The sequence below is a fragment of the Pelobates fuscus genome, chromosome 2 (assembly GCF_036172605.1).
Source record: "Pelobates fuscus isolate aPelFus1 chromosome 2, aPelFus1.pri, whole genome shotgun sequence".
NCBI classification, from domain to species: Eukaryota; Metazoa; Chordata; class Amphibia; order Anura; family Pelobatidae; genus Pelobates; species Pelobates fuscus.
Window position 1 is genome coordinate 440,330,203 of NC_086318.1, and position 27,887 is coordinate 440,358,089.

Here is a 27,887-nt window from a genome sequence, read left to right on the forward strand (position 1 = left end):
TGCTACAGGAGGTATTGTAGTACATTCTGTGTGGGGGGTGGGTCATTGCTACAGGAGGTATTGTAGTACATTCTGTGTGGGGGGGTCATTGCTACAGGAGGTATTGTAGGACATTCTGTGTGGGGGGGGGGTCATTGCTACAGGAGGTATTGTAGTACATTCTGTGTGGGGGGTGGGTCATTGCTACAGGAGGTATTGTAGTACATTCTGTGTGGGGGGGTCATTGCTACAGGAGGTATTGTAGGACATTCTGTGTGGGGGGTCATTGCTACAGGAGGTATTGTAGTTTGTTACATTCTGTGTGGGGGGGGTCATTGCTATAGGAGGTATTGTAGGACATTCTGTGTGGGGGGGTCATTGCTATAGGAGGTATTGTAGTACATTCTGTGTGGGGGGGGGTCATTGCTACAGGAGGTATTGTAGTACATTCTGTGTGGGGGGGGGGTCATTCCTACAGGAGGTATTGTAGTACATTCTGTGTGGGGGGGGGGTCTTTGCTACAGGAGGTATTGTAGGACATTCTGTGTGGGGGGGGGTCATTGCTACAGGAGGTATTGTAGTACATTCTGTGTGGGGGTCATTGCTACAGGAGGTATTGTAGTACATTCTGTGTGGGGTGGGGGGTGTCATTGCTACAGGAGGTATTGTAGTACATTCTGTGTGGGGTGGGGGGGGTCATTGCTACAGGAGGTATTGTAGTACATTCTGTGTGTGGGGGGGTCATTGCTACAGGAGGTATTGTAGTACATTCTGTGTGGGAAGTCATTGCTACAGGAGGTATTGTAGTACATTCTGTGTGGGTGGGTCATTGCTACAGGAGGTATTGTAGTACATTCTGTGTGGGGGGGTCATTGCTACAGGAGGTATTGTAGTACATTCTGTGTGGGGGGGTCATTGCTACAGGAGGTATTGTAGTACATTCTGTGTGGGGGGGTCATTGCTACAGGAGGTATTGTAGTACATTCTGTGTGGGGGGGTCATTGCTACAGGAGGTATTGTAGTACATTCTGTGTGGGGGGGTCATTGCTACAGGAGGTATTGTAGTACATTCTGTGTGGGGGGGTCATTGCTACAGGAGGTATTGTAGTACATTCTGTGTGGGGGGGTCATTGCTACAGGAGGTATTGTAGTACATTCTGTGTGGGGGGGTCATTGCTACAGGAGGTATTGTAGTACATTCTGCGTGGGGGGGTCATTGCTACAGGAGGTATTGTAGGACATTCTGTGTGGGGGGGGTCATTGCTACAGGAGGTATTGTAGTACATTCTGTGTGGGGGGTGGGTCATTGCTACAGGAGGTATTGTAGTACATTCTGTGTGGGGGGGTCATTGCTACAGGAGGTATTGTAGGACATTCTGTGTGGGGGGGGGGTCATTGCTACAGGAGGTATTGTAGTACATTCTGTGTGGGGGGTGGGTCATTGCTACAGGAGGTATTGTAGTACATTCTGTGTGGGGGGGTCATTGCTACAGGAGGTATTGTAGGACATTCTGTGTGGGGGGTCATTGCTACAGGAGGTATTGTAGTTTGTTACATTCTGTGTGGGGGGGGTCATTGCTATAGGAGGTATTGTAGGACATTCTGTGTGGGGGGGTCATTGCTATAGGAGGTATTGTAGTACATTCTGTGTGGGGGGGGTCATTGCTACAGGAGGTATTGTAGTACATTCTGTGTGGGGGGGGGTTATTGCTACAGGAGGTATTGTAGTACATTCTGTGTGGGGGAGGGGTCTTTGCTACAGGAGGTATTGTAGGACATTCTGTGTGGGGGGGGTCATTGCTACAGGAGGTATTGTAGTACATTCTGTGTGGGGGGCAGTAATTGCTACAGGAGGTATTGTAGGACATTCTGTGTGGGGGGGGTCCATTGCTACAGGAGGTATTGTAGGACATTCTGCGTGGGGGGGGGCAGTAATTACTACCGGAGGTATTGTAGGACATTCTGTGTAGGGGGGTCATTACTACAGGAGGTATTGTAGTACATTCTGTGTGGGGGGGTCATTGCTACAGGAGGTATTGTAGGACATTCTGCGTGGGGGGGCAGTAATTACTACAGGAGGTATTGTAGGACATTCTGTGTAGGGGGGTCATTACTACAGGAGGTATTGTAGGACATTCTGTGTGGGGGGTCATTGCTACAGGAGGTATTGTAGGACATTCTGTGTGGGGGGGGTCATTGCTAAAGGAGGTATTGTAGGACATTCTGTGTGGGGGGGGGTCATTGCTATAGGAGGTATTGTAGTACATTCTGTGTGGGGGGGGGTCATTACTACAGGAGGTATTGTAGGACATTCTGTGTGGGGGGAGTCATTGCTATAGGAGGTATTGTAGGACATTCTGTGTGGGGGGGTCATTGCTATAGGAGGTATTGTAGGACATTCTGTGTGGGGGGGTCATTGCTACAGGAGGTATTGTAGTACATTCTGTGTGGGGGGGTCATTGCTATAGGAGGTATTGTAGGACATTCTGTGTGGGGGGGTCATTGCTACAGGAGGTATTGTAGGACATTCTGTTTGGGGGGGGTCATTACAACAGGAGGTATTGTAGTACATTCTGTGTGGGGGGTCATTACTACAGGAGGTATTGTAGGACATTCTGTGTGGGGGGTGTCATTGCTATAGGAGGTATTGTAGTACATTCTGTGTGGGGGGGTCATTGCTATAGGAGGTATTGTAGGACATTCTGTGTGGGGGGGTCATTGCTACAGGAGGTATTGTAGGACATTCTGTTAGGGGGGGGTCATTACAACAGGAGGTATTGTAGTACATTCTGTGTGGGGGGGTCATTACTACAGGAGGTATTGTAGTACATTCTGTGTGGGGGGGTCATTGCTATAGGAGGTATTGTAGGACATTCTGTGGGGGGGGGTCATTGCTATAGGAGGTATTGTAGTACATTCTGTTTGGGGGGGGTCATTACAACAGGAGGTATTGTAGGACATTCTGTGTGGGGGGGTCATTGCTACAGGAGGTATTGTAGGACATTCTGTTTGGGGGGGGTCATTACAACAGGAGGTATTGTAGTACATTCTGTGTGGGGGGGTCATTGCTACAGGAGGTATTGTAGGACATTCTGTTTGGGGGGGATCATTACAACAGGAGGTATTGTAGTACATTCTGTGTGGGGGGGTCATTACTACAGGAGGTATTGTAGTACATTCTGTGTGGGGGGGTCATTGCTATAGGAGGTATTGTAGGACATTCTGTGTGGGGGGGTCATTGCTACAGGAGGTATTGTTTTATAATACATTTTGTTCTTTGCTTGTGAAATTGCTCTGTAATGGAATGCATGTTGGAACATTATAGGTAAAGGTAATATTTGTAATTACAGTTCTAAACACTAGCTAGTTATCCAATGTACATCGAATCTGGTGCAGTCTGTCTGTCTAACTCAGACTGGATTGGGAAAGTCTGCTCTGCAGAAGATTACGGTTATATTAATCAGTAGGTTATTACCCTGTAAATATCAGTAATTACCCATGCCTCCTTTCTAGTTGAAGTTACACATTGACATTGTTTAACTCTAGTTTTGCTGGTTTTAAATTCTTCGCAGCATACGTTACTCATGGAGGAATTGAAAAGCAATAAGAATAATTTTGAGCAAATTATTCAAGCTAAGAATAAAGAGCTTGAAGAAACCAAGGTACTGAAATGAATGATAATTATTGAGCAGTATGCGTGTGTTAAAATACCCTCTGCAATGCTTGACCGTGCAATGACAGTTTGGATCCATAATAAAAAGCCAGTCATGGAAAACCCAGAGAGACCAAAGCTATCTGCAACTGCTGTTAACCTATGTGAACCATACCCACAGTGTTCCTCACCCAGGTGTGGTGGGTAAGGAGTTAGAAACACGGCATACAGCCACGCTTCTCACCTATATCCCAATAGTACCCACAGTGTTCCTCACCCAGGTGTGGTGGGTAAGGAGTTAGAAACACGGCATACAGCCACGCTTCCCACCTATATCCCAATAGTACCCACAGTGTTCCTCACCCATGTGTGGTGGCTAAGGAGTTAGAAACACGGCATACAGCCACGCTTCCCACCTATATCCCAACAGTACCCACAGTGTTCCTCACCCATGTGTGGTGGCTAAGGAGTTAGAAACACGGCATACAGCCACGCTTCCCACCTATATCCCAACAGTACCCACAGTGTTCCTCACCCATGTGTGGTGGCTAAGGAGTTAGAAACATTGGCATACAGCCACGCTTCCCACCTATATCCCAATAGTACCCACAGTGTTCCTCACCCATGTGTGGTGAGTAAGGAGTTAGAAACACGGCATACAGCCACGCTTCCCACCTATATCCCAACAGTACCCACAATGTTCCTCACCCAGGTGTGGTGGTTAAGGAGTTAGAAACATTGGCATACAGCCACGCTTCCCACCTAGATCCCAACAGTACCCACAGTGTTCCTCACCCATGTGTGGTAGGTAGGGAGTTAGAAACATTGGCATACAGCCACGCTTCCCACCTAGATCCCAACAGTACCCACAATGTTCCTCACCCAGGTGTGGTGGGTAAGGAGTTAGAAACATTGGCATACAGCCACGCTTCCCACCTATATCCCAATAGTACCCACAGTGTTCCTCACCCATGTGTTGTATGTAAGGAGTTAGAAACACGGTATACAGCCACACTTCCCACCTATATCCCAATAGTACCCACAGTGTTCCTCACCCATGTGTGGTAGGTAGGGAGTTAGAAACATACAGCCCATACACCTATATCCCAACAGTACCCACAGTGTTCCTCACAAATATATGGTGGTAGGTAAGGAGTTCAAAACCCTGTATACAGCCACGCTTCCCAGCAATAGTCATATTGGCAGATAATTAAAATTTTCTGACCTCCCCACTACCCATAAATACCTAAATCTAGGTGGGCGTAGATGGGTGTCTTTCCTGGCCTTTACCTGGATAATAACAAAATATATATATATATACATACATATATGCTGTAAAGTAAAAATGTATTCAATAATAGTTTTGTTAATCCTCTATTTTTATCAATTAACAAAATGCTAAATATGTTAAGGGGCGACCATTGTATAGGGGAGACCATTCACCCTGGGCTAGGGGTGCGAGTAGGGCCAGTCACAGAGTTCGCACTTGGCAATCATTTGTAGCAGTTGGCTCGGATTGAGCTCTTTCGTTAGCGGACCTAGCACAGGAATATGCCTCACCTAGGACTGGGAAGGATTAATCGGGACGTTGGACTCAGACCTGTCTTCCCCGTAAGCAATAGAACCTTTTTCAATTGGGTCTCAACACTGCAGCGCTGTACCTTAGCAAGGCTAGTTTGATATTTCTTGTTCTTTGTTTTCCTTCATTTAGCCTATACTCACTCTCCGCTTATTATACCGTTAGACCTAGCATGGGTTTGACTTGTTTTAATCTACAAGCCATTCACACCAGGCTCTCCGTTATCTAATATTCTACTTTTAAAGATTGTGGAGTAATTCAGACATGCATAATGCTTTCTTGGTGACATTCTCCAATACTACCCTGTCTTATGTCTTTGATATAATGTGATATTTGGCAGTGGTACCTACCTACTCTGTTTATAAACCCTCACCCGACACCAGTTAAATGGCCAGTTTGCAGATAGAAATTTTGTTCATCAGGCAATTCCTTCTTTGCTTTTCATGCAGTGATTTCGTTTTACATTTTGTATCATACCGTGATTTGTGTGCACTCCGATCAACTCAAACAAACTCTTGCAATGTTTTTGCTGCAAATGTACAACTCATCCCAGTATTCTTTGTTTTGTTTTTGTTTGTTTTAAATTATTAACACCCACTCCAAATTGCCAACAAAAAAGTTGTTCTGTTGCTCCATTTTCCCTACATTGTGCAGGAATTATCTTGCACCAGCAGGTGGCAGTACAAACCTTTCTCTTTGAGTTCACTGTCCAGTAGTGTACCAACCATTCAGTTTCCACTTTTTACTCTGTATACTGCCCTTTCTATCTTCAATCTGTTTCTTTTTGTTTGTTTGTTTTACTTAGAGAAAACAAACAAACAAAGTAGTTGTGTCTCTCTATGACAAACCTCAAAAAGAAAGAATATGTTGAACAGTAACCTTTGTTACATACTTAATAAATGTGTGCAAATGTTGTATTATTAATCACCTACTGAAATAATGCAGGATAATTCCTCAAGCTTTATATAAATTAGAGTAGCTGTAGTAATGACCGAATTCTCTTTTCCAAAAATACTCTGTTAGTGTAGGGATATTATCTGATTGTGGGGACTGAGAAATCCCACTGCTATGTGTCTAGTTACAACAAGGAACACATTAAGGTGGAATGAAAGACCAAAGATGTGTGTATAATAATAGTGCCAATACCGTACTTAGAATGCAATCTGTGTATTAACATATAATAACCCCGGCTACTTTAATGTATATAAAGTTAATTTGGTGACCCGATCACGACTAATAATCAGCAGTTTGCGCACACGTTTATGATGTATGTAATAAGCTACTGTTACACATATTGCTTTCTTTTTGAGTTCTATATTGTAACGTTGTGTGGCTCACTGAGACAAACCTGGGATATAACACAGCTTTACTCTGATTTTCAGGAACTCGGTTATTTTGAGCTAGGTTTTAGAAGCTATTACATGACCCTAATTAAAAACCCCGCTCTATATATCTATATATATCTATATATATATATATATATATGTGCTTGCCTAGGTGTTGCTCTGGCCGATAACAAATGAAGAGAGCGCTCAGGACGAATTTCAGGTGCCTCTTGATAAAAGTTCACTATAGCACTGAAACGTTGGACTTGTTGCTGTGACACTGAATCTGCTTCAATAAAGGCAGTTATATTCACTTGAAATTTGTTCTGTGGTTGCTCTCTTTATGTGTGTGTGTGTGGGTATATTACATATATAAGTATGAATGTATGTTGCCCATTTAAAGGGATGTGCACCACTTATCAATTATTATTATTTTTTTTAAAAAACTGCAAGCAAACATTTTTAAACAAATGTTCAAACCAGAATATTACATACTTTTCAAAGGTTTTGCCCTAAACCTTAACAAACTTACATTAAACTTGGTCAGATTGCATTGTTGGAAACGTCTCTTAGTGAGGGGAGTTTCTTCAGCCTCTTCTCTCTAACCCACCAGTCTCTGTTCCAGACTATTGCACTAATTAGAGAAACAGGGTATCATTGTCCAGCAGCAGAAAGTTCCTCATTCTCTGTGCACTAACTAACACCGCAGGGAGAGAGAACCCCGATATTGGAGACTGCTCTGCATGATCACACAGACTCCCTTTGTTCTCCCTCTGTCAGGATGTTGCAAGGTGCAGAGATCTTCCAGCTGCAAATGTGTAAATCTGTCAGACGTGCCCAATACACTTTTACAACATTCCTAGGGATAGGACACTAATTGGTAAGAGCAGTGCCTTCCCTGAAGTGAATCTGGAAAGCATATTTACCTGCTTTTTCCAGCTTGCAAAGTGAAAACAATGTGAGGCTAAAGCTTTTGAATGAGACGGTTGTCTCAAAGTGATGCATGTCTGTATAAATGCATAGTACGTTTAGTAAGGTAGATTAAATACTTCAGGTTAATGGCAGCAACACACATATTGTCATCTTGTAAGAGCTGAATGAAATCCAGCTTGCGCTAACTGCTGCTTAGAAGACTGGGAAAGGCTTGTCAATGGGAAATTCTAGTAAAGGGCTGTTTAAACCATAAATCGTATATTTTGCGTTGTTTGTATGCTTTGCACATGTCATGTGTCTTTATGAGCTTTATCATACAAATGCTTTATCGACAGCAAGAGAAGGAGAAAGTTCGAGCGCAGAAGGAGGAGGTTCTGAATCACATGAATGACGTACTCGATAATGAGTTGCAGTGTATCATCTGCTCCGAACATTTCATTGAGGTAATGGCCGTGTTACACCACGGCACGCTCATGGCAGCCATGATGTTTCATACATTTAGTGTGAGCGTGCAAAGACAGGAACTAGATTTAGCATTATTTGTGCCGTTTGTCCTGTATTATTTCATCTTATTACCACTGTACTGCAAGAGCAGAATCCCTCCCATCTAGTCTGCATGCAGAGCCTTTATCCTGAATGTTGGTTAACAAAAATTGGAACACATTCCAGTGGGGCCAGAACCAGCATGGAGAGCTGCCATATTAACATTTAGTGGTGGAATATGTACAACAGAACAAACTGTGGTCTGCTTACTCTTTTTACTGCAGCTATCTTGCTTCTTGCAGACGTTGTAGCTGCGAAGATATATCACCCACTGATAGAGCCATATTATTGACAAAAGTACAGTTTGCTTACTTTCCATTATTGTGAGATTGAGGGGTCACTGTCATGCAGAGCTCCGCAGGGAGAGGCTTTCATTTCTTGTTTTGCTTTGGTTTCCCGTTAGGCTGTAACTCTGAGCTGCGCACACAGCTTCTGTTCCTACTGCATCGCACAGTGGAGGAAACGGAAGGACGAGTGTCCCATCTGTAGACAGGACATCTGCTCCCAGACCCGATCACTTGTGCTGGACAACTGCATTGACCGCATGGTGGATAAGCTCAGCCCGGAGATGAAGGACCGCAGAACTTCTCTTATCATTGAACGTAAAGGTGAGAGGTGGGTGCTACCTGCATGACACCCTGCTGTGTCACTGATCTAGTGAGTCAGTAGGACTTTATCAGTGTACATTCACAACCCGCAAAACTGGAATAATGCATTCTCAGAGTATCCCTCGTGTCTGGCAAATGTTTATTTTATATAGTACCAACATGCTTTTTTTTTTTTTTTTATTATTATTATTATTATTATTATTATTATTGAGGGGGAAAAAGTACCAGGAAAATTAAATGTTTTCTTATTATTTGGGACTGTTAACCCCTTAAGGACACATGACATGTGTGACATGTCATGATTCCCTTTTATTCCAGAGGTTTGGTCCTTAAGGGGTTAAAAACCATTAAAAGTCCTCCTCAAATTCAGTGTCCCCAATTACACTTCAAACTTGCGTCAAGAAGCCCATAAAGTCTGACTAGATTTACCTGAATAAGGTAAAGATGATAGGGATTTAGATACAGTATGTTATCATACATAGCATGAGTTTTTAACAGATCATACTCTAACTCTATATGAGATTAACCCACTTATATGCCTCCTCTCACATCAAGCAACACTCCTATGGATTTTTTTTTTTTATTATTAATAATTTTGTAGATATATCCCCCAATGAAAACATAAATGCATTTAATTATATATTTTTTAATTGGAGATATATCTATAAACAGCTAGTAAAAGTTGCAGCCTTGGCAAACCCTCCCCTTCTAACCCCGCCCAGACTTTGTCTGTCCAATCACAGGCATCCCAATGCAGCTCAATGAGAAGTCTTTGCAAGGCAGGTGCTCTGGGCAAATGCTGCCTCTTGAGTTTATCTCCACTGAGCTAAACAACCAGGAAGTAACAGGACCGGTAGTCTGATTGACAGCCGGGGGTGTAACAAGATTCATTTATAAAAGTGTCAATTTCTATTGAAATCTGCACTTTTTGTAAAATGAAAAAGAGGACACTCTGCACACACAGAGCACTTCAAGCTGAAGTGTTTTAGGTGTTTGGAGTGTTACTTTAAATATGGGATGTATTTGAGTCTGTAACTTTCCATGTTAAATACTTAGGAGTCCTCATTCATGGTAACATTAGCACACGTAATCCTTTAAACATTTCTCAGATTTCAGTATACATGGAACGCAATATAAACAGGCCCGTTAATATATGTTTTAGGGTGAGCCAGCCTACTGAGATCCCCAACTTTCACACTTCCCAACTTACCCACTACAAATGCACCTCCTCCTATTATGCAAGTCTGACAAAAATAAGAATGAATAGTGTGTTCAGCGTCTTTTTGTAGTAGATGATTTAAAAAAAAAAAAAAAAAAGCCTTTCATTGTCAATATCCTAAATGTTTGACACTGTACTTTGGCAGCCAGATAGCTGAATGCATTTAGACTGCATAACAGAACTTCCAGCCAACCAGTTAGACTAATTGTTCCTTCTGGTCCAGCTCCTATATACAACGTTCCTTCAGTTCCCAGAGGAAGGCTTGGAAAGTAGTCTGAATGGCAACACTCTGTATATGTCCCCTTCTTACCTAATCCCACGTTTCAGAGGGAGACCTTGTATGATTGGAAAGTGGCCAGACTAACTTGTACTAGATACTGTCTGCATATAAACACTTTCTCACCTTTGTGCATAGTTTTAAACATGTCATCCTATACCTAGATAAGGAGATGCAGTTCTGTATTTTCCTACAGGATTCCTATTCCCCACATAAACAGTATTAACTGCAACTTGGACATACCTAGCTGTCCAAAATGTAACAAGGGAAACAGCTCTGTTCCAGAGTCTATGGGTCTGTCCTGACATCCATCAGTTCTGGAGAGATGTATCAAATTACCTAGGTTTTACTTCATACCAGCTTGCAGATACCCTGGGAGCTGCTTTAACATTACTTAAAATTCATAAAAATAACATTTGCAACAGCCAGAAAATCAATACGTAACTGAAATCATACAAAACCAACAATCTCCTTGCTGCTATCCAGATTATTATATCTGGGATCTGTATCCCAGAAAACATTTTCACAAACCTTTAGTTAGGGGGTGTTTAATCAGGAATTACATTTAAATTGCCATACATTGGAGTAGACTTCTAGGTTCTCAGGTCAGTTAGCGACCGGACAGGAAGCACCCATGGATTGGCATGGTCTGTGATTGGTGGGAGAGGGGGCAGTTATATTGATGTATTGCTTGCTGTGTTTTTACTTTGAATGTGATGCTCACTTATTGCACTTGGAGATCAATATATGTCATATGTTTCTGCATGTAGGTGTCAATAAAACCATTTTTTTTTATTAATAGTTCCTGTAATGAGGTATGTGTGACAGGGAGAGCTGGCTGACAGGTTCCAACCCATTTGTATGTATGGGGCGGCTGAACATGCATAGTTCTTAATGCAACTGCATAACCAATGAATACAATATGTTGAATTCAGTATTTTACTGCCAGCTCGCTTTAAAACCTATAAACACCCTTGAATCAAACATTTAACAGTCTTCTGGAACTTGTGGTAATGGGACACTATTTCACTTATATAGAAATCTATAATCTTTGCAACTATAGTTCTGGTTGTTTAATAAGTTCTGCGTTCGCTCTGGTACTTGGACCACAAGACAATGTTTAAACAAAGCCAAACAACGTGCAGAGTTTTCAGTGAGTTGTGTACATACAACATTCAATGTACGTAAGGAATGGAAACCGGCATCTAACACATCTACAGGAACCAGTCATCTTTGTAAACACTGGGCATCTGTTTGCACGTTCCATTCCTTTCATTTCTCTCTATTTTATAGAAAAGATTGTTGTCAATGGTTCTTGTACTATTGGGTTTGTTGAAGTCCAAAAATACAATGCATACGAACATTAATTTCTAAATGAACCTCACAGTATGAACATAGTAATATTTTATACAAACAATGTAACTTGATTCCTGTCGCGCAGTGCACCTTAACGCGCCACAAACCAAACAATGTGACAACTTTCATTATTCTCCTTTTCAGCCTTCAGCTAAGTGAATCTTATAGACCCAACTATCCTGTTAAACCAGGAAGGCAGCCTTGCACCCCACCTAGCCAGTCACTGTCTTCTTTTTTAATTTGTCCACGTAGCACCACTATACAAACAATGAGAGGACAGTGATTGGCTGGAAATGGCAGAGTCGATTCAGCAGCTACACTGCCTACCTTCCAATGGGAGCATTTTGTGATAAGGGGAGGCATGGCTAAGAGGCTGGCCCTATACTGTAGAAAGCTGAACAGGAAAATAAGGGATATGTGTATGATGCCAAAACCTTGCTTGCTACAATTCAATTGCAGCAGCAGCAGCAAGTTAGGTTGAGCAGCACTTGGACAGATGATGGTACAGTCTGACCCAACATGTTCGCTCAGCCAGATTTAAAAGTGGCATTTTCTCAAAAAAAAAATCAGTATGCATCATTTAAAAATGTCATGAAGTCTAATTAAATATAAGAAACTTTTTCTTTTTTTTTTTTTTTTTAAACGTGAAGAGAAGATTTGATGACAATTGTCTTTTAAATACATTTGATATTGCCCAGAATGTCCATTTCCGCTTAATTTCGATGTTATGAGTTAGAATGCCGTAGATTGATCTTGTCCTCCCGTCTTTGGATTGTTTCCTCACTGATGCGCTTGTTAAATTTAGATATTTTTGTGTGTGTGTTGCAGCGCTGAATCCCATGAAAGAAGTGATCCCCATCTTAACAGACAGCGACAGCAACAGCTTGGACCCTTTCTCCAGCAGCGATGAGTTGGACGATGAGTTTGAAGGGGATTTTGATGATGTCCCTTCAGGGTCTGATGACGAGGATGATGACTTTTTATTCCTATGATAAGCGCTATGATGTCAGCTTTGATTGAAGATGCTCCGGGCAAATATCAGTGCTTGAGTAAACCTAATAAACTTTGGGAAGACCAGTGCCATGTTTGTGCTGTTTCCAAAATTTGAGAACATTTGATTTTCTTTTCCGCTGTATTTATCTTCTTTGCATCATGCTGCAGACCCATTGGCGATGAGGCCCTCTTCTCTGCGAGAAAGGGTGGACGTTCAGATTTTTTTTAATGTCTGCAATTCTGCCATAAAAATGCCATTGTTCATGGTGGGGGCCAGGGCGATGGCAGTGACCATACCTCACAGGTTCACGGGGAAGCGAGGGTTTGTCTTTTTCTTTGTATGTTTTATTTTTTTATGTTTCATATTTCTTGTATTTTTTTTCTTTAAATCTTGTCATGAAATTTACTTGTAGATTTTGTAATCACTTTCTGTGGTTGGCATAACAATGGTATTATGGAATCAATTTGAATGCCCCTTTTTATTAAAATAATAGAGAAAACTAGGACTGGGCTTTCTGTAATGGTAATAGGCTGCTTGATGTCACGGATGCTTAGTACAGGAGTATCCACCTCAGCCAGCCATTGTCTCTGTTATACCATGACAGATGCCACTTATGTGCTGTAAGCATTTGTTTTGTAGTAACTGTCAGGAAGTAATTGTAATGTAAATCCTCATTTGTGCGGAGTACTGGCATATAGGAAGCCATGCATGCCCAGGACACCCTCCGGGGGGCATGAAGAAGAGCTTCCAGCTCCTAAACCAAAGGTATCTTATTTATTTTTTCCCAGACCTAGCCAGCTCATCTGGTATTAGCGGCTTCTTACACACGTGATGCAGCCGTGTAGGTGGGTAAGCTGGAAATCCCCATCGCTGCCAGTACTGGGGCTCCTAGAGACAGGTTGTGGGTTCCAGGACAGAACGTTCCTTGGAGCAGATACTGGGTCACAATAGGCTAGGGGGTGTCTCTCTTCCTTACTTTCAGAGCAGGATTTAAAAGACTGGAAAGGGTTAAATAGAATCGTTCCAAATCCTTTATACCAGACATTGTATTGTGGCATTAAAATGATATTGTAATGAAATGTCTAGCACAATGTTTATTTCAACAGAGCCTTAAACTGGTCATCTTAGTGCAATGATACGCATGAGCTTGTCTAGTATTATAATGTAACCCTACACTGTCTCAGTGATTGATTCGTCCTGTCACACAGAGCATTAGCGAAGAGCTAATTAACAAAGTTCATTTTAGAATTTAAAAAAAAAACACACCCTTTCCCTTCCCCTTCTTCAGTTCTGCTCTTCACCCAAGCCAGATATTTATTTTGCCAGAGCTACTAATATTAAAACCTAATATAGAAAACGTAGATTCACCTCCTAGTGGATAGAACACACTCTAGTGGGTAATAGTGGACAGCAAATACAGTTACCCTTGAACTAAATGTACAGCAGATAAGGACTCCTCCAGGTCCTCAATAGATATGGAAAAAACAATGGATCTACAATACAATAATAACAGGAACAAACATAGCATAATACTGTAAACTTATAAAGGAGAGTGGAAGTGTATATAGTAATTCACACTCACAAACCAAAGTTGATTGTAGGCATATCTTATAGAACGATGAATGTCTCAGGATAAGTAAGCCATCATATGGTACATATAAGGGAATAAGAAAGCAAAATAGTGCAGAGTATCTTGGTAAAAAAATTATACTTTAATAATAAGGCACACTTACAGTGTTGTAGTGGCAAATAGGCATATAAAATCAACCGGTCTCAGGATCACAGGATAGCTTGCAGGATCAACTTTAACCCAGTCGAAATGATAAAAATAAAATAAAAACAGCCTAATATAGACAATGAAAAACTCTAACACTATTAATAAGCCCTACGCGTTTCGTTCAAACGTCCTTGAACTTCCTCAGGGGCAAAGGCGTCCTTCTATGTGTAGATACAATCTTCCATATGATGCTGGTTGCTCTTTTCAATCCGTCCGGTTTGGCGCGCCCGGAATGTCCTCCAATCATTAGCTCACTTCCGGGTTCGTCCGTCCATAGTACTTCCGGGTGCGAGCCAATGACGCAACCGGATATGCGTCTCACCTCTCTCTTCCGAAATTTTTATGCGTTCCACCGCTCGAGCGGAGAATAGCCACAAATAAAAAGATAATTTAACACATATGCGTGACATAATGATATTTTCTAGGGGATAAATCCCTCACAACTATTGGTAAACCCTTAGTAACAATACACAGTATGGTATACAAATGAAGAAAATATATCATTTTCTTCAGAAATTATGTATCACATGATTAAGACCCATATTTATCATTAAAACTAAAAGTAAAGAGAAAAGTGCAACAAAAGTGCAAAAAAAAGTGTATAGGGGAGGTATTTGTTAAAGGAAACAGACCAAATCGAAATCGACGTTAAGTCCCCTAGGTTGCATGGTTTGTAGGGTATGTATCCAGTATCCCTCTCTTTTTCTTAATAATAACATCAAATCACCCCCTCTATCATCTAAGTTTATTTGTTCAATAATGATGTATTTGAGTTTATTAAAACTGAAGACTGGACATTTGTTACAGTGCACTGGCACTGAGTGAGTCAACAAATGATTTTTAATGTTGTGTCTGTGTTCCTGAAACCTGACTTTGGCTTTTCTTCCCGTTCTTCCCACATATTGCATACCACACCCACATGTGAGCAGGTACACAACATGTGTTGAAAAACAGGATAGATTGCCTTTGATTTTAAACCTTTTCTTATTAACTGTACTTTCAAAACTCGTGATACTATAGAATCTGTGATTACAGCTAACACCATTTCCACAATTTCCATTTTGTTTTGCTCTTTCCAGATCTAAAGGTACTTGGTGCCAAAATTTGTTTTAAATTAACCCCTCTTCTAAAGATGACTTTAGGAAAATGGGGATTCTGTTGATTAAGATATTCATCCTCCATCAACAGCCCCCAGTGTCTTTTGATGGTCCTTTGAATATCATAAGCCTTGGAACTATATTGTGTGTTAAAAGAGAAATCAAATTTAGAATTCCTAAGGGCATCTTTTCTTTTATCTATAAGGAGATCGTTACGGGCAATTTCTCCCACCTTATTGATTTCTGCCTCCAAATACTCTGAGTTATAGCCTTTCTCTACAAAGCGACTTTTTAGGACCTCAGCTTGAGTAAAGAATGCGTCTAAATCGCTACAATTTCTCCGCATCCTAATAAACTGGCTTTTGGGAACCCCCTTTAGCCAGTTAGGATGGTGCCCACTATTGATATCTATAAAACTATTGATATCAGTGTCCTTGAAGAAAGTTTTGGTTTTTTAATGGCTCCATTTTCAATATAAATAGACAGATCTAAAAAGTCTATATTCAAGATACCTATCTTAGGAGTAAAGGTCAAAGATAAGGGATTGCTGTTGACATAGGAGAAAAAAATCCCTAAGTTCTTCTGGAGGGCCACGCCAGATGGCGAGAACGTCATCTATATAGCGTCTCCGGAGCACCAAGTTTGCACCAAAAGGGTTATTGGACCAGATAGATGTTTGTTCCCAATGGTCCATCAACACGTTGGCATAACTTGGTGCAAACTTGGTGCCCATTGCCGTGCCCTTTATTTGCAAGAAGAATTCCTCATTGAAGCTAAAAAAAATTGTGAGTAAGAATGAATCGTATGGCCTCTTCTAGAAAGGAACAAAAAGGAGGTTCGAGATCGGAGTCCCTCTCCAAGTTCCTTCTGACTGCTTCTATACCGAGATCGTGATCGATCACGGTATACAAAGAAGTCACGTCCAAAGTGGCCCATACGTAACTCTCATTCCATTCGATCGATTCTAATTCTTGGATGAGATGTTTCGTATCTTTAATATATGACAAGGCCCCCTGAGCATATTTCTGAAGATGGAAGTCTATAAACTCTGAGAGCCTAGATGTTAGGGAATCAATCCCACTAATAATGGGTCTTCCTGGGGGTCTTTCTTTGCACTTATGGATCTTAGGGAGGAAATAAAAAGTAGGGACTCTCGGGAACTCTGAATAAACAAAAGAATAAGCAGCTTCATCTAAAGTACCAAGTGTTTTGGCATTATTTAGAAAAACTTTTAGTTCTTGGTTGATGTCACGTTTAAACATTTGTTATGAAGGAACACAACTGCAGATTTCTTATAGTTTGAATATCTATTATAAAAAGTAGAAGATATTGTGACGTTAAGTCCAATTTACAGGTACTGTAGCTTTAATTAGTAAACGATAACTGAAGTCCACAATTTCAGGCACTGTAGCTTTAAGTAGTAAACGATAACTGAAGTCCACAATTAGAGGCACTGTAGCTTTAAGTAGTAAACGATAACTGAAGTCCACAATTACAGGCACTGTAGCTTTAAGTAGTAAACGATAACTGAAGTCCACAATTACAGGCACTGTAGGTTTAAGTAGTAAACGATAACTGAAGTCCACAATTACAGGCACTGTAGCTTTAAGTAGTAAACGGTAGTAATTAGCAGACACTGAATCAGAAAGAGTCTCTTAGTAGTATTAACGAATTAGGTGATAAGAAGTTACAATAGCTGTTCCATAGCATTTAACTGAAGCAAGACAGATGCAGCTAACTTGTATAGTAAATGAGTTAAAGATAGCTGTAACTGGGTTGTTTTATAGAAGGACTTTGGAGACAGGAAATAACGGCTTTGAGATGTAACGCTTATCACAGAGGTTTTACTTAGCTTCCGGCACATAGAACACTGGTTCCCGAGATCTCCTCTGAGGCGGTTATCATAAGTGAAGAGAGTTCAGCTTTAGTCGTGGATGAGGAGAGGTGAAGGGAACTTGAAGTGTCTTCCAGTCCGGTCTGGTAACAGAAGGCTTTCACAACGAAGTTGTAGCCGGTTCGTGAGTACGGAACGTAGTTCAATAATCCAGCGTCGATCAGCTGGTGCGGTCGGATTAAATAAGGAGACCGTGTCATAAAGGGGTGTGGCTAGGCTCCGTGGAACCAGGAAGTAAGAGGATACCATAGTTAAGGCATGACAGTACCCTCTCCTTAATGAGCAACCTCTGGGTGCTATTGATTTGGTTTAGAAGGGTAACGCTTGTGAAATTTGGAAATCAATTTGTCAGCATGAACGACAGAGGAGTTTTCCCATGTATCTTCATCAATTCCATATCCTTTCCATCTGATGAGGTATTGTAAAGAGCCACGATGAATCCTTGAATCCAGTATACTTTGAATTTCGTATTCTTCTTCACCCTGGACCAATATGGGATCAGGAGAATTAGTGACATTTCTATGGAAAGGGTCAGGAGGATGAGGTTTTAGCAAGGACACATGAAAAACAGGATGTAGTTTCTGTAAGGATTTTCAAAGTAGGTGGAAGCTTCAATTTAACAACATTACGGTTGATAACCGATATTATCGGAAAAGGACCAAGAAAAAGGGAACTTAACTTCTTTGATGGACGGTTTGTAGAGATGTTCTTTGAGGAAAGCCAGACAAGATCACCGATTTCATAAGAGGGAGGAGGTTGTTCCACCAAGAAGTCCATAGAATTGGATTGCCAAGGCCGTTCAGGAATCGGTAAATTCAATAATTGACCGAATGGTTGATGATGGACATGTTTGGATCTTTGGCATATAGAACAAGATTTGACATAAGATTCAATAGTTTGGTCTTGACGAGGCCACCAATAGTATCTCTTAGACAATTCAAGGGTCTTTTTTATACCTGGATGACCTGCCAGAGGAGAATCATGAATAAATTCAAGTACTTTCATTCTGAAAGAGGGAGGTACATAAATCCGGTCTTTAAAATAGTAGAGACCGTTTTTCTTGGATAATTTAATTGATTTAGGAAGTTCAAGAGCATCTTCACTGAGATCTTTAATGTCGTCAATAAGAGAAGATAAGATTCCAATGACTGTAGGAGGAGGAAACTCCAGTTCGGTGTCAGAACAACATGAGGTTTTAGCTGGTTCTTTAGTAGACTGAAGAATTGGAATACGTTGCAAGCATGTTTTCTTGCAATAATCGGAATTAAAGGCAAGAGAGAAGGGAAACCATGAGATTTGAGGGTTGTGGTTCCTTAACCAGTTGATCCCTAATATAATAGGAAAAAATGGTGATGAGATAACATCAAATATAAGACTTTCAGTATGAGTATGATTGATGGTTACTTTTAGAGGGATGGATTCATGAAGTATTGGTCCCGATGAAATGAGGGACCCGTCAATCACTTTAACAGGCACAGAAGTTCTTTTACGAACACAAGGAATTTTATTCTTTGTTACAAAGGCTGAGTCGATGAATACTCCATTTGCACCGGAATCGATAACAGCCTTGGTTATAATTCTTTTATTGTCCCACTGTAATACAAGAATGATAGGGGACATTTGAGTATTTGCTGTAGAGGGAAGTACACTTAGGATGGAAGAGGCATGAGACTGCCTACTGCCTTTTATCCGTTTCAATAAAGGACAATCAGAGACTAAATGAACTTGAGAGGCACAATGCATGCAGAGGTTTAATATACGTCTTCGATTTTTCTCTTCAGGAGTGAGGGGACTTCTTATTATCCCTATTTCCATAGGTTCGATTGGTTCGGATGGGTTGTCAGGAGGCTTTGGAGGATGAAATTATTTTTTCCCAGCCTTTTCGGCCTTTCTTTCTCTAAGCCTTCTGTCAATGCTGATCGATAGATGAATCAGAGCATTCAAAGTAGTAGGGAGTTCTATTCTGGATAGTTCATCTTTTACAGCTTCAGATAAGCCGATTCGAAACTGGTTGCGCAATGCGATGTCATTCCATTGCGTTTCTACTGCCCATCTTTTAAATTCAGCAATATAATCTTCAACGGGTCTATGGTTTTGTAGCAAGGTTCTAATTGTTAATTCAGCAGTATTTTGTTTGTATGGATCTTCATAGAGAAGAGACATGGCTTTAAGGAATTCCTCCAGTGAATCTAAGATGGGGTCATCATTGTCCAAAAAGGAATGGGCCCAGGACATAGGTTCACCTCTCAGAAATGAGATAACTGAATAAACCTTAGATCTTTCTGTGGGATAAGATCTAGGTTTTAACCCCTTAAGGACCAAACTTCTGGAATAAAAGGGAATCATGACATGTCACACATGTCATGTGTCCTTAAGGGGTTAAAGCAATCAATAATTTGCAGGAATAAAAAAACTCCTTATATTTGGAACGATCACCATAGAATTTTTCAGGGTTACATACAGCAGGATCGCTAAGTGAGTGCAGAACAGTATGAGGAGGATGTGTCTGTAAGTCTTTGACATAAGTGAGAATTCTTTCATTAGTAACTTGAAGGTCTTGCAAACCATGGGCTAGTGTATTAACTCTTTGATTCAGCGTAGTTATCGTAGAATCGAAATCTGCTGGATCCATTACAAGGGCTGGATTATTCTGTCACGTTTAAACATTTGTTATGAAGGAACACAACTGCAGATTTCTTATAGTTTGAATATTTATTATAAAAAGTAGAAGATATTGTGACGTTAAGTCCAATTTACAGGTACTGTAGCTTTAATTAGTAAACGATAACTGAAGTCCACAATTACAGGCACTGTAGCTTTAAGTAGTAAACGATAACTGAAGTCCACAATTAGAGGCACTGTAGCTTTAAGTAGTAAACGATAACTGAAGTCCACAATTACAGGCACTGTAGCTTTAAGTAGTAAACGATAACTGAAGTCCACAATTACAGGCACTGTAGGTTTAAGTAGTAAACGATAACTGAAGTCCACAATTACAGGCACTGTAGGTTTAAGTAGTAAACGATAACTGAAGTCCACAATTACAGGCACTGTAGCTTTAAGTAGTAAACGATAACTGAAGTCCACAATTACAGGCACTGTAGCTTTAAGTAGTAAACGGTAGTAATTAGCAGACACTGAATCAGAAAGAGTCTCTTAGTAGTATTAACGAATTAGGTGATAAGAAGTTACAATAGCTGTTCCATAGCATTTAACTGAAGCAAGACAGATGCAGCTAACTTGTATAGTGAATGAGTTAAAGTTAGCTGTAACTGGGTTGTTTTATAGAAGGACTTTGGAGACAGGAAATAACAGCTTTGAGATGCAACGCTTATCACAGAGGTTTTACTTAGCTTCCGGCACATAGAACACTGGTTCCCGAGATCTCCTCAAAGGCGGTTATCATAAGTGAAGAGAGTTCAGCTTTAGTCGTGGATGAGGAGAGGTGAAGGGAACTTGAAGTCTTCCAGTCCGGTCCGGTAACAGAAGGCTTTCACAACGAAGTTGTAGCCGGTTCGTGAGTACGGAACGTAGTTCAATAATCCAGCGTCGATCAGCTGGTGCGGTCGGATTAAATAGGCAGACCGTGTCATAAAGGGGTGTGGCTAAGCTCCGTGGAACCAGGAAGTAAGAGGATACCATAGTTAAGGCATGACAGTTGAACTTCAGATTAGGGTTGTATGTTTTTTATAGGTGAGGTGGTCATCAAGTAGTCTATATGCCTCTGTTATATAGTACTTAGTAGACATGACGACCACACCACCTCCCTTGTCTGCACTTTTTATAGTCAGTTCCTTTCTATCCTTTAGTCTAGTTAAAATGTTGTTCTCTGAATCAGTGAGGTTCTTACGTTTAGTGTCTCTACGTAAATTATTCCCCATTTTTTCAAAATCTCTCAAAATCATTTTATTAAAGGCTTCTATCTGACTGCCTTTTTCATTTGGACAAAATTTTGATTTTGGTTTAAACCTCTGTATTGGTCTTATTGTATTAGCTGATTCATTTATCTGACCTTCAGTACTTTTTTTGATAAAAAAAATCTCTTAATTGACATCTTTCTCACAAATTTCTGGGTGTCAATGAAGAGTTGAAAGAGGTTGGGAGGTTCCTCTGGGACAAATTTTAAACCTTTACTTAAAAGATGAATCTCTTGAGATGTTATAGAGAATCCAGAAATGTTGAACACACCCAGACTTTCTTCTTGTAATCTAGTGAGCGCTAGACACGAATTGTTTCTCCGCTTGTTCTCCTCCTTTTCCCTGGGGTATTTTTTTCCCTTAGGGGTATAAATCGATTTGTCGATTTGGCGCGCCAAACCGGACGGATTGAAAAGAGCAACCAGCATCATATGGAAGATTGTATCTACACATAGAAGGACGCCTTTGCCCCTGAGGAAGTTCAAGGACGTTTGAACGAAATGCGTAGGGCTTATTAATAGTGTTAGAGTTTTTCATTGTCTATATTAGGCTGTTTTTATTTTAATTTTTATCATTTCGACTGGGTTAAAGTTGATCCTGCAAGCTATCCTGTGATCCTGAGACCGGTTGATTTTATATGCCTATTTGCCACTACAACACTGTAAGTGTGCCTTATTATTAAAGTATAAATTTTTTACCAAGATACTCTGCACTATTTTGCTTTCTTATTCCCTTATATGTACCATATGATGGCTTACTTATCCTGAGACATTCATCGTTCTATAAGATATGCCTACAATCAACTTTGGTTTGTGAGTGTGTAATATTAAAACCTATCTCCCCCACTTCTTATACTTGGCTACAAACCTCCAAATAGTACAGATGCCTGGTTTTAATCTGCTAATTATATTAATTATAGGGTAATTGTAAATCCGAATTAGCAGTATTACTGTTCGTTATTTATCATGTGTGTATATATAAGAACTCTACACCAAAACTGCTTCATTAAGTTAAAGTTGCTTAGGTGACTATGGTGTCCCTTTAAATACCGTCTGCACTAGAGGACTGGTTCATATACTAAACTGTGAACGGAAGAGTGAAATTAGGTTTTCTGTTTGCAGTTCACTGCCTGTGTGTATATAATATGTGTGTGTGTGTGTATATACACACACACACACACACCATATGTTATATATATATATATATATATATATATATATATACACACACACACACACACCATATGTTTTATTTAAAGGTAGGTTATAGTATTTGGCTTTGGTTTTTACGTAAATCACATGCAGACAATTCTTTCACTGCCCTGCAGTAATTGGTGACATCCAGCTTGGTTTCTGAGTGAGTGGAGTGATTTCATTTAGATCTAGACCCAAAAATGGCTGTTACAAACACTGCTCTTTTTATCCCTTTGGTCCGCACATTGATAAGCTAAGTGATTGGGGATTGCTGAAGGTGGTGCTGTGCATGCATCCTGGTGATGTCATACAGTGTGTGCATGACATCACAGCTGGAGTCTGCTGGTCTTTTTTAGCTGTGTGCTAAAGAGGAGTTTTTAAAGATTTTGAATATTTCAGAGGAGGTAAAATGGAATTCTCACTTCAGTGAATAGCCCTATAAATGTGACTTAAAGGGATTCTATAGTGCCAGGAAAACAAACCCGTTTTCCTGGCACTATAGGTTTAATAGGTCCCCCCTCCCCCCCCCACCTGAATCCAGTGCCAATGTCGCTCAGTGCTGGGTCAGGCTTTGCCCACGCTCCTCCCCCGCCAACGTCAGCCGGAAGGGGAGACCTCCCCATAGGAAAGCATTATTCAGGTCCGTGAGGACGTCCAGCGTCAGATAACCGACCTAAGGTCGGTTTGGATTCCGGAAGCGCCCCCAGTGGCTGTCTGTTAGACAGCCACAGAGGGCAGACTTAGAGCTGCAATGTTTTTCAATTAGCTGAAGTGGTCTGGGTGCCTACAGTGTCCCTTTAAGCTTACCCCTGTAACAAAAATAAAACATTTTCCAGTAAATTAACTGGATTAGGTTTTTGTGAACTGAAGGGAAACTATTATCCATGAGAAATATCCTCCTGTGATGATACAGGGAGTGCAGAATTATTAGGCAAGTTGTATTTTTGAGGATTAATTTTATTATTGAACAACAACCATGTTCTCAATGAACCCAAAAAACTCATTAATATCAAAGCTGAATATTTTTGGAAGTAGTTTTTAGTTTGTTTTTAGTTTGAGCTATTTTAGGGGGATATCTGTGTGTGCAGGTGACTATTACTGTGCATAATTATTAGGCAACTTAACAAAAAACAAATATATACCCATTTCAATTATTTATTTTTACCAGTGAAACCAATATAACATCTCAACATTCACAAATATACATTTCTGACATTCAAAAACAAAAACAAATCAGTGACCAATATAGCCACCTTTCTTTGCAAGGACACTCAAAAGCCTGCCATCCATGGATTCTGTCAGTGTTTTGATCTGTTCACCATCAACATTGCGTGCAGAAGCAACCACAGCCTCCCAGACACTGTTCAGAGAGGTGTACTGTTTTCCCTCCTTGTAAATCTCACATTTGATGATGGACCACAGGTTCTCAATGGGGTTCAGATCAGGTGAACAAGGAGGCCATGTCATTAGATTTTCTTCTTTTATACCCTTTCTTGCCAGCCACGCTGTGGAGTACTTGGACGCGTGTGATGGAGCATTGTCCTGCATGAAAATCATGTTTTTCTTGAAGGATGCAGACTTCTTCCTGTACCACTGCTTGAAGAAGGTGTCTTCCAGAAACTGGCAGTAGGACTGGGAGTTGAGCTTGACTCCATCCTCAACCCGAAAAGGCCCCACAAGCTCATCTTTGATGATACCAGCCCAAACCAGTACTCCACCTCCACCTTGCTGGCGTCTGAGTCGGACTGGAGCTCTCTGCCCTTTACCAATCCATCCATCTGGCCCATCAAGACTCACTCTCATTTCATCAGTCCATAAAACCTTAGAAAAATCAGTCTTGAGATATTTCTTGGCCCAGTCTTGACGTTTCAGCTTGTGTGTCTTGTTCAGTGGTGGTCGTCTTTCAGCCTTTCTTACCTTGGCCATGTCTCTGAGTATTGCACACCTTGTGCTTTTGGGCACTCCAGTGATGTTGCAGCTCTGAAATATGGGCAAACTGGTGGCAAGTGGCATCTTGGCAGCTGCACGCTTGACTTTTCTCAGTTCATGGGCAGTTATTTTGTGCCTTGGTTTTTCCACGCGCTTCTTGCGACCCTGTTGACTATTTTGAATGAAACGCTTGATTGTTCGATGATCACGCTTCAGAAGCTTTGCAATTTTAAGAGTGCTGCATCCCTCTGCAAGATATCTCACTATTTTTGACTTTTCTGAGCCTGTCAAGTCCTTCTTTTGACCCATTTTGCCAAAGGAAAGGAAGTTGCCTAATAATTATGCACACCTGATATAGGGTGTTGATGTCATTAGACCACACCCCTTCTCATTACAGAGATGCACATCACCTAATATGCTTAGTTGGTAGTAGGCTTTCGAGCCTATACAGCTTGGAGTAAGACAACATGCATAAAGAGGATGATGTGGTCAAAATACTCATTTGCCTAATAATTCTGCACTCCCTGTAGATGATTTGTACAATAGTACGATCCCCCATCGCCTCTCCCATCAAACAGAGCTCATTGCTTCCTTTAATTTGGATGACTGAATTAAAGCAATACGTTTTGGTGATAAACTGACAGTAATTTAGATTCAGAATAGGTGTGAATGTATCATTTTCTACACTAGGGAAAATCTGGAATTAAAGGAAGTTCCTTCTTCCACACAAAGAATATTTCCACAAATCGCAGTATTTTGTATTTTGTGTGATTTCTGAGACAATTCCAATGTTAGCATCTGAAATCAACAGTGTCATCAGGCAGTGGAGGTCGTTCTAGACAAGTGTTCCCACCCATTCCTCGAGATTCACCACCTTCCCACTACCAGATACTGACAAAACCAAAAATGTTGGTGTCCCTGGAGGAATTGGTTGGAGACCACTGTTCTAGATCATTCATAACCATCTATTCTGTCACAGAGACATACAAAATATCTATAATATGATTGGGGCTATGAGCTGTGGAAAGGTTTATACGCGAATCGGCCGTGCAATTTTGGGCTCCAGTTTTAAATATTATGAAACGCAAATGAGATTCCATGGCAACAAGAAAGCCCCCTCTGTACAGCAGGGACTAATAAGGAAGTTATTTATATTGTGTTATTTATATAATAAATGATTTTTGGTTAGATATTTGTACCACTATCATTTTTTGCACACTATTATTACTATTTTATTTTATTTTTTCCTGGCATTTTATACTACATATCCTGAAGTGGGGATTATACCACTAACGCTATTTCTAAAGTGCAGTGTGACCTGCACTTTACTTGTGAGTATATTTTATCTTATTTTATTCACCACCTTAAAATATCATCAGAGAGCACTATCTGCTGTTTTTATCTCCTTCTTCTCCTGAGAGTTGGACAAACCCCTTGGAGGACAAGCACCAATATATCCTGTAAGCGGGGATTATACCGCTATATGCCTACAAACCCTGAGCTGGCTATAGCTCACCCAAATGTGAGTGCAACATATATATTTTTAATACTGTCACATTAAGTGTATACACTCCGCACGATTGGTCCTTTCTCCTTGTGTTTTCCATGTCACGAGACGTGGGAACTACTACAACAAGAGAACCTACCCCCACTCATTGGAACTTACCTATTATTTTGTATTTTATCTTATTTATATTGATATTTTTTCATATTTTTTATTTTATTTTTATTTATTTTATTTTTGGCGCAACCTTTCTCTCTCTTTACTGTGTATCTTTTATATAGAGGGTTAGAGGGTTACCCTCTAAAAGGTCGCTGCCTGTTCATTATATTATTAGCGCTAACCTTACCTTTTTTATACTAATAAGGAAGTATTAGCCCAAGCGGCAATGGGCAGCTGTGATTGGTTGAAAGTGTCGGCTGACCACTCTCAACCTATCTACCTGTCAATTGGCTTTGCTCACCTTTGCTCGGGACCAAAGTGGGCAGGGAAGAGAGCAGGTTGCACAGAGCAGTATACAGTGGTGGTATCGCCCATCAAAGGGGCAAAGCTCCCTGTCAAAGAGCAGTTCTGCCCCTACCGACAGTGGCCAGGCTGACTGACAGCCTACCGCTAGAAGCACATCATGCATGAAACGAAGGTGTATCACTATGTGCCCAGTCTCGTTATGAAGTCTCCCTGTAGACTTCAAAATGGAGGTCAGGTCCCAATAACCTATTTTTGCTCAGACAATATTTATTAATTTATTACTGGCATTTCTAAAACTCCAACAAATCCCACAGTGCTGTACCATCAGCACTGTCCTTGTAAATTTGGGACTGTTGGCACCTATGCGATAGGGGCCAGGCGGTGGGTTATTCATCTTCAAGCAATAAAATCACTTCAAAATCACTTATCACTTATAGTGCCTTTACCAATGGCCCCTGACTTTTAGAAAGAAGTCGACAAAAAGGGAACTAGGGGACACCCGAAACATGTATTTCGTGGGATTGGTGTTACCATAGTGACCAAAATGTAATCTTAATACAGATTAAGGAACAGTGCTCACAGAAAAATACAGTTTTACATTTTGTAAGGCTACGTAACACCACCCATCTCAGCTAACAAATATGGGGATTCATTTTTTTTATTGCGTTTATCACATTAATTTTGCATTATATATATTCACAATGCTCTTACAACATATTATTCAAATACGCTTTAGTCTATTTAGCACTCGCACTATTTAATTTGTTTTCCATGATGCAATTAGTGTTGAACCCACGATATTGGGGTACTGTGATGTAATTAGTGTTGGACCCACCTATATTGGGGTACTGTGATGTAATTAGTGTTGGATCCACCGATATTGGGGTACTGTGACGTAATTAGTGTTGGACCCACCAATATTGGAGTACTGTGATGTAATTAGTGTTGGACCCACCGATATTGGGGTACTGTGATGTAATTAGTGTTGGATCCACCGATATTGGGGTACTGTGACGTAATTAGTGTAGGACCCACCGATATTGGCGTACTGTGACGTAATTAGTGTTGGACCCACCGATATTGGAGTACTGTGACGTAATTAGTGTTGGACCCACCGATATTGGGGTACTGTGACGTAATTAGTGTTGGACCCACCGATATTGGGGTACTGTGACGTAATTAGTGTTGGACCCACCGATATTGGAGTACTGTGATGTAATTAGTGTTGGACCCACCGATATTGGGGTACTGTGACGTAATTAGTGTTGGACCCACCGATATTGGAGTACTGTGATGTAATTTAGTGTAGGATCCACCTATATTGGAGTACTGTGACGTAATTAGTGTTGGACCCACCAATATTGGAGTACTGTGATGTAATTAGTGTTGAACCCACCGATATTGGAGTACTGTGATGTAATTAGTGTAGGACCCACCGATATTTGGGTACTGTGACGTAATTAGTGTAGGATCCACCGATATTTGGGTACTGTGACGTAATTAGTGTTGGACCCACCGATATTGGAGTACTGTGATGTAATTAGTGTTGGACCCACCGATATTGGAGTACTGTGATGTAATTAGTGTAGGACCCACAATATTGGGGTACTGTGATGTAATTAGTGTTGGACCCACCGATATTGGAG

The 27,887-nt window shown here is 40.8% G+C and overlaps 1 protein-coding gene across 2 annotated transcripts in view; it reads left to right on the forward strand.

Annotated features, from left to right (window-relative positions):
* The window catches only part of RNF8 (ring finger protein 8), a 31,202-nt gene extending 17,658 nt beyond the window's left edge, over window positions 1-13,544 (forward strand). Inside the window, exons 5-8 of one of the 2 annotated variants that reach the window (XM_063444119.1) lie at window positions 3,552-3,641; window positions 7,804-7,911; window positions 8,415-8,619; window positions 12,300-13,544. In XM_063444119.1, coding sequence (XP_063300189.1) covers window positions 3,552-3,641; window positions 7,804-7,911; window positions 8,415-8,619; window positions 12,300-12,463 — 567 coding nt within the window. In that variant the 3' untranslated portion in view covers window positions 12,464-13,544. Of the gene's footprint in view, window positions 1-3,551; window positions 3,642-7,803; window positions 7,912-8,414; window positions 8,627-12,299 lie in introns of both variants that reach the window. The other variant, XM_063444120.1, reaches the window with a different exon arrangement.
* Window positions 13,545-27,887: the final 14,343 nt, after the last annotated feature.